The 8662-nt window shown below is 34.9% G+C and overlaps 1 protein-coding gene across 1 annotated transcript; it reads left to right on the forward strand.

Annotated features, from left to right (window-relative positions):
• Positions 1–2184: 2184 nt before the first annotated feature.
• LOC144376741 (olfactory receptor 5T1-like) lies at positions 2185–3177 on the forward strand. Its single transcript, XM_078045019.1, has one exon. It carries the CDS (start codon positions 2185–2187, stop codon positions 3175–3177), a length of 993 nt encoding a protein of 330 aa, XP_077901145.1.
• The last annotated feature ends 5485 nt before the right edge of the window (positions 3178–8662 follow it).

Here is an 8662-nt window from a genome sequence, read left to right on the forward strand (position 1 = left end):
TCGGGGGATTTTTTTTTTTATGAAGGGATACAAATGAATTTAAATTTTATTTCTAGTTAGGAAATTTACCTGGGAATAATTTAATATTGTCTTTAATCCCATCGTGTACTGAAGTTTGACTGCTTTATAAAATAATTCATGTATCTGAGGATCTGATTTTGCCTTGCTTTCAGATGATCCTGGAGCTATGGCATATCACACTGAGTCTGCAGTGTGGCCAAGAGAATCAAGTCTCAGTGTGGATTCACAGAAGTCTGGGCTTGAATCCTGGCTCTGCTACCATCTCTGTGACTTGCTTAAGTTACCTGTTTTCTCTTCAGTAAGGGGATTTGGAATCACTTATTCTGCACGTCAATCTCATGAAGATTACATAAGATAATGCACACAAAATATTTTACCCCTGGTGAAATCTGTACACCATGAGAGCTGCTGTCTAGCTTTCCTTCTTGATGAGCACAGGTTTGTAATACTATTCCCATACATGTCCATTGCTTGTGTTTTCTGTAAGCTTTAAGGAGCTGATTTTCCTTGGTCTTCCAGACTCATTATTTTTGGTTGAAAATTCCACAATCTACATTTGGCTTTCCAAACTCTGTCAAAGTGAAGTCAGATACAATAAACACAATCAGTTCTACTTTCCTAAATTATTACTTTGACAGAAATATCTGTGTGGTGAACACTTTGAAAATATATCTAGACATCACACTGTTGGTCTCTCTTGCCTCTATTTCCCTATAAGAGAGTAAATATGGACTCTAAAGAGGCATGATTTAGAACAAAATATACTGTGTAGATCTCCTTACTCTACACCAAGCTCAGAGCCATCAAAGTTTACTAGAAAAAAATATTTTAACAGACATAGTAGGGGAATATATTTAAACATATTAATTATTGTACTGTCATAACAGGAGGCATACTACAGTAATACAAATGCATTTTAAATATAATTTACTATAGAATATTGGGATATTAGGTATCATATCATTGGAATAGTGTGTGTATGTGTGTGTTTATGTGTGTGTGTGTGTGTGTATACCTTCTTGTTTGGAGCCCATTGATTATTCAAGACCATGAAGAAATACAGCTTTTATAATTCCCTAATTTTTATTAAAATATTTTTATGTAAAATGCATTTTATCTTCTCATAAAGAGGTACTCTCTGGTGATAGGTCATTCATGTAGTTGAACAAGACAAAAATTTTGGTCAATCTTAATCTTTCATTCAGAAGAACTAACTTTTCCAAGCTCACAATTGTCAATAAGTAGTAATTCTGAGCTTTTAATATAGGGGTTTAGAGTCCAAATAAATGTAAAGGAATGATCATGAATTGTTTTTGAGAAAAATGTATCTAAAAACTATACCCTAAAATTTGTATGTATAATCATCTTATTTATTGAAACATTTGAATTCAGTTGAAATAATGTGTTGTTTTTTTTTTAAAAAAAGAACCAAATGGAAAACATGATGATGTTTATTTCAAGAATAAAAATGAAAACCAAAAACTAAAACTAATTTTAAAATAAAACACCCTAAAACTATTCTTACTTGTTATACAAGGTGCCCCTCCTTACAAAAGAATGCCTATTGTGGTTTTCAACTTTGCCCTTCAGTACTCTTGGAATTAAGCAATTGTCATAAGAAAGGACTTGATATGCTTTGGTCAGAAAAACTGCCCTGAATGACTAACTAAATTGTAAGTCTAACATAACAAATTTCTATAAATGTTGAACTGAGATTACATAAGCAATAATTCTCAACCTCTTTTTCTTATTTCAACTAAACGTGATCTTATAAGTGTGATTGATTCAATTAAAAAAAAGAAACTTTAATGGAAATCATCCCATAGACTTTGTATGGAACCTAGAATATGCATTCAGTGTGTGAATTTAAAGATGATATACTGTGAAAATAGGTAAAGAAATTTGGCAGAAAATAAATGTAAAGTTAAGGAAATCTAATTGGCAGATTTTGTTTAATGTGACAAACATATCCAACAACTGACTAATTTCTTAAATTCATTTAAACAGAATAATGCCTCCAGTGGAATACATCATCTTCATCATTGCGCACTCTTTAATGGCAAGATTTTGCTATGCTTTTCCAAAGCCCAAACATGAGGGCCTAATTGACTGGACTCTACTTTTGCAGGATATTGCTCTTAGAAAACCTAAGTGTTAAGTTAAATGTCAGGGATACCATCAAATATGGATTTATCCAGGAATCAGTTCAACAATGCTACTGAAGTCACAATGCTTATATTACTAGGCTTCACAGATGATTTCTACCTGCAAGTTTTCCTATTTTTACTATTTCTTGGCATCTATCTTTTTACTTTGATAGGAAATTTGGGACTGGTTGTGTTGGTCATTGAGGATTCCAGGCTCCACAACCCCATGTACTACTTTCTGAGTGTCTTATCATTCTTGGATGCCTGCTATTCCACTGTTGTCACCCCAAATATGTTGGTCAATTTCCTGGCAAAGAAAAAATCCATTTCACTTTTTGGATGTGAAACACAGATGTTTCTCTTTGTTACTTTTGGAACTACAGAATGCTTTCTCTTGGCTGCAATGGCTTATGATCGCTATGTGGCCATCTACAACCCACTTCTGTATTCAGTGAGCATGTCACCCAGGGTCTATGTGCCACTCATCATTGCTTCCTATGTTGGTGGCCTTTCCCACGCTACTATACACACAGTGGCCACTTTCCGCTTGTCCTTCTGTGGGTCCAATGAAATCAGACATGTTTTCTGTGATATCCCTCCTCTCCTTGCTATTTCTTGTTCTGATACTCACACCAACCAGCTTCTCCTCTTCTACTTTGTGGGCTCTATTGAGATAGTCACCATCCTGATTGTCCTGGTCTCCTATGGCTTCATCCTGTTGGCCATTCTGAAGATGCATTCTGCCGAAGGGAGGAGGAAAGTGTTCTCTACCTGTGGCTCCCACCTGACTGGAGTGTCCATTTATCATGGGACCATCCTCTTCATGTATGTGAGACCCAGTTCCAGCTATGCTTTAGATCATGATATGATAGTGTCAACATTTTACACCATTGTGATTCCCATGCTGAATCCCATTATATACAGCTTGAGAAACAAAGATGTAAAAGAGGCAGTGAAAAAATTATTTGAGAGAAATTTGTTCAAAAATAAAGTGCATTTTAAAAAATGATTAAATCTAAAACTAATGTTACCTGCTATTTGATATCTGCATGTTCAGCAACTAGTGAAAAACGCTGTTGATTTCACTTAATAGTGATATATATGCTAGAATATGTTCAAATAAAGTGTTAATTAGTCCTCTAAAGCAGCATGTTAGAAATAATGATATATGAAATTATTTGTATACTTCCTATGTCCAAACTGATCTGCAATGAACAATCATTTATGCACATATATTTGTTTTTAATTAATTGATAAATACGTTGATTTTCAGTGACTGTGAAAGGAATAATATTCTCAAGATTGTATGACTTCATATATGTGTACATTGTTTATAATGAGTTTCTATCACACAGGATGAATTTAAACCTCATTGTTCAATCCCGGTTCTGCCAAATGTTACTACAATTGCCCAATTTATCCTACATACTCAGATAAAACTAGGCATCTGTTACATGTTTTGTCCCGTTTGACTCTAAACCATATTTCTTCTATTACTAGTCAATTTTTCTATTCAAAAGGAGAAATTGAGTAGATCCATTCCAATATTCCAAAACATAAATGAAGCTTTTTTTTTTTAAGATTATACTCAAGGACTGGAAAACAAGTGAAAATATCGCTTAGAGAATAGCATAGAAATGGCTACTACATGTGACTATTTCAAGATTAGAAAGTTAGATTTCTTAGAAGCTGTGATCCTTGTTGCTATATGCAAAATGCGAGCTCATTTCCAAGACCTGTATTTGTCCTCTATTTATAAGGAAAAATCTTACATTTGTTCTCATTCCACAAATTTGTAGTCAATAAAAAAAGACCCATAAATGGAAACACTCTTTTTTTGACTGTAATTCATATCTCTGAATAATTGCACTCTGTTTATTTTTATTGGTTCTTTTTTTTAATCAAAATTTGTTTACATAAAAAGTAGATATTTACTTTTTAAAATGAAACCTGTTTTTTATTCCAAAGGAGTGATTTTCCTGTGATTCTATGAAAATATAGCAATCAAAATAAAATTCCAGTCATGCTCAATGGCACACATCCACAATCCAGCAATTCTTCAGGCTGTGGCAAGAAGATTATAAGTTGGAGGCCAGCCTCAGCAATTGAACAAAATGCTGTCTCTAGATAAAAAAATTAAAATGACTATGTATTTCAGTTATCAAGCACCCTTGGGTTTAATCCCCAGTAATGAAAATAAAAACAAAAATCCAAAATTCCTCTTATGATATAATTCCTAAATGTGTGTTTGAGATTTCTAATAATAGCTTGTGGTACTTCATTTTCTAATTTCTTCTAACCTATTATGGGAAGAGGAGCCGCACAATTCTATTTGAACAAGTATATGTTTGAAAGTAAAATGTACACTCAAAATTCTCCTTAAAAATAAAGCAATATAATATTCAGAGACATATACTGACAACATTGTAGACAAACTTTAAATCTATAAAACTCAAGCTTACATCTCTATATATAAACATATAAATATGCATAAGTATATATATTATTTTTACAGATAAAAACCTGAAATTTATTTTTCATATTCTGATCTAAGGAGAATTTTCTGTAACCTACTTTAAAATATTTCTAGATATATCTTATAATATTATTATAAAATATTTCTTATAAAATAAAAAAAAATTACATCCCACCAGGTTCATTCTTCAGGATTCAACCAAACTAGCATATTACAACACATTATGAAATGTTTTACTCCAGGTTTTATTCTAATTTATTGGTTTTATTGCTGTTTCAAATTAGAATATATAATCATTATAAGGACAAATAAAATATGAGCACAGGTATGTGGGATGATCTCATTTATAACTGGTTAAAAATCCATGTCAAGTTTATATATAGGAAACTTACCCTATCTTTCCTTTTGCAGCCATAGCACAGAAGCCAAATGATGGGGATAACCATTCCCCCATCATTTGCCATTGTCCAGGTAAGTGTAAAGGAATGACCATATTTAATAAACACCCAAGTCAATAAAAATTTTTCTATATATTTTAGATAATTAACTTTACCTTTAAAATAACATTTTGACTTCCCTGGTGCTCATGGGCCTTTTTATCATTTAATGACTTTTATTTATTATTTTTTTCTTATGAGTATTTCATTAATATAAGATCTTCTACTATGTCACTGTAACTTTCATAAAGATAAGTAAACGTCTACTAGATCTCACTGTCATATTTCTAGGCTAAAAATATACCTGTAACAGTTTATGGGAAAACAAAACAACTGAATGACATTTATTTACTGAGTGAAGTCATGGAAGACATGAGATTGGTTCTTTTTGTGCTTAGATTGTTCAATGGACTTCGATTTGGTCTCCTTGGTCATTCTCCCTAATCTACCTTCTCTCTCTTTGCAGAAGAGCTGTCACTCATGGACTAATCCAGCTCTCATCTCCACACAAGCTCTGCTTTTAATTTTTTAAACCTTTTCATGCAGTTTTAGATAGAAAAACAGGGGCTCAGTACTTGATGCTTCATAGTGTATCACGTTGGCAAGCTGAGTACCTCTAAATGAAGGAGGCTGCAAGGGTCTTAGAAGCACCCTTCTTTCTTGTGTTCTGCTTTCTCCCCAAGATAGGCCATAGAATCCCTCCTCCTCAAGGCAGGGTTCATAAACTACAGCTCCTCTTCCCCAAAGCAATATCACTAAATATCAATAGATAGAATATCCCTAGATATTCCCCCAAAGAAATATCACTAGAAATATCACTCTGTCCTTCTAGGACCTTTCTGTGTACAGATGGCTATAAAGAATCTCTGACCAACCTTGTCTGAATATTCATCATCTGACCCCCAATTTAGAAGGGTGCTGATCTACGCCCATTGGGAAAAAAAAAAAAAACAGCTATGCAGAAAGGCCAGGAATCTGAGGAGAAAGGTCTTAAGAAGTCATCCTCCTGCAGTCTCTTCTCAATCATATTCTTCTATTCAATAAAATTTCTACATGACTGTGACCTGTGATGTCCATTCTTTATTTTTATTTTTTTATTTTTTGGTAGATGGGTAGAACCCAGGGATATATAAAAGTTAAGCCGTATCTCTAGCCATTTTAAAAATATTTTATTCAGGGACAGGTTATCACCAAATTGCTTAGGACCTCACTAAATTTCTGAGGCTGGCTTTGAACTCACAATCTTCCTTCCTCAGCATTTGGAGCTGCTGGGAAGCATGCACCCAACTGTCAATTCCTCATGAATATAAATATCAAAGTAAATAACTTCCTCAGGATCTGTGAGTCTTTATTTTGGCATTTTAACTATGTCATGTAAAACTTTTATGAAATGAATTTGCATGCTTTCTCCAATTAAACCATCTTTGTCAGTTTTAGTTTCACACCTAAACTGAGACCCTAATAATATTAAGTATTTTCCTACCTCATAATATTAATAATTTTTGTAGCTAATGCGATACTGGACCTCATGTATTAAATCATGAGATCTTCATAATGACTCCAATAAATGTTGGTAGTAGTACCTCTTACCAAAGATGAAGAAACACTTAAATAATTTGATCAATGCTACACAGTACTTAAGAGTGAGGGCAGAATTCAAATCTAATTTGTAAGGATGCAGTTTCTGCATTTAAACGCACTATACATGAAATGAAAGAATTACAGTTGTTTTTATTTCACCAATATTATCATTCTTTTCTTTGGGGGACATACCGGAAATTGAACTCAGGGTCACTTGACCACAGAGCCACATCTCCAACCTTTTTTAGAGACAGGGTCTAGCTGAGTTGCTTAGTGCCTCACTAAGTTGCTGAGGCTGGCTTCGAACTCACAATTCTCTTGCCCCAGCCTCCTGAGCTGTTGGGATTACAGACGTGAACCATCACACCCGGTTCATCACTTATTTTTGAGATAATATTTTAGGGAGTATTGAAGTTATTTAGTATATCAGTGACAAAATGAGAGAAAAAGGAGTGTATTTCAAATTTCTATAGAAGTGGTTCCCTTTGAATTTGATGAGTTATTTCATTTATTTAAAGTTCATGGAATTTACAAGTTGTGAGTTTCATTGATTCAAAAGATAAAGATGAAAAAGGAAAGGAAGACAGAGAAAGGGAAGAAGATAGGAAGAAACAAAGAAGCGAGAAAGCAAGGTAAGAGCAGAGTGGATGAGATCAGTCATGTCTGGACTGATTTAGAAATTTCTTTGAATTTTCAAGTTTCAGAAATTGATATTGCCGTGGTGAGTGGGGAGTTATCCACATAAGCAATATTTAAAGTCATGGCAATGGACAACATTTAAATGCATATAGAACCTATTCCCATACAGTATGTACAAACCTCCATAGCAACTTTCTCCTATGCTCATTTTAAAATTCAATATATTAAAAAATATATATATATATATGTCATCCAGGCTGGTAGCACATGCCTGTAATCCCAACAGCTCTGGAGGATGAGACAGGAGGATCAGGAGTTCAAAGCAAGCCTCAGCAAATTGAGGAGCTAAGCAATTCTATGTGACCCTGTCTCTAAATAAAATACAAAATAGGTCTGGGGTTCTAGCTCAGTGGTCAAGTGCCCCTGAGTTCAATCTCCAGTACCTACCCCCCCACACACAAAAAAACCCTTAATTTTCTGTAATCTATACCAGTGATGAATTTGCATTGATTCAAATAATCTGAATTCCAAAGAAAAGCAAGAGGACATGGAACACATAATTTACTTCACTCAGGGCAAAGGGTGAGAGGAAGATATGACCACCTTACAAACATGTAGGAATATCTTAGTTACATCTTAAGGAACTGTTAAAACCAACTGAAGACAGTTGGAGAAAGCAGACAGACATGAAATGGACAAGTTTACAATTATTCTCAAAGTCTATTCTGCAGGACTTTAAAAAGTGGTTATTAAAAGGACTAATAAAATTTAGAGTTTCAAATATATTTGTTCTTGGTGGCGAGTCATTCATTAAGTCATTGACAATTACTTGGAAAAAAAAGAAAAGAAAGTTCTACTGGAGAGAGAAAACAGCATGCATGGACAAACTAGCAATCTCTCCAGATAAAATGGACATTATACACTGTCCAGTGAAACACTGTAAATAAAATATGCACACTCCCCCCACCCACAAAATCAAAGAATACAAGTTCCTCCAAAAGGAACATCAACAGAGTCAATACAGACTTGGCAAGAAAATGCACGCTAGAAGTTTGAAAATAAACCAATGATATTTATATGCTGCAGGCTGGACGGCGGGGGCCGCGTGAGCCTTGGCTCCGCTTCTGCCCGCTGCTGTTTTCACCTGCTGCCTTCCTGCTGGGCGCTTTCGCGGGTCGCTGTCAGTGCACGCCGGCTTGCGATCGATCCTGCAACCCGGCTGAGCACAAAAACACAAGCCAGATGGAACTGAAACAAAGTTTTATTTTGTGAGAGGCCGTGTGCGTCCCCCTAACAAGCCGGTCCACACACACGTGTGTCCCTCCCGGACACGGGGGGGGGGGGGGGGGGGGGCTCCACTT

Source organism: Ictidomys tridecemlineatus, chromosome 4 (assembly GCF_052094955.1).
Source record: "Ictidomys tridecemlineatus isolate mIctTri1 chromosome 4, mIctTri1.hap1, whole genome shotgun sequence".
NCBI classification, from domain to species: Eukaryota; Metazoa; Chordata; class Mammalia; order Rodentia; family Sciuridae; genus Ictidomys; species Ictidomys tridecemlineatus.

Bases quoted from the DNA above. Each gene is read 5' to 3' on its own strand.
- LOC144376741 (XM_078045019.1), top strand. From the start codon at position 2,185: ATGTCAGGGATACCATCAAATATGGATTTATCCAGGAATCAGTTCAAC.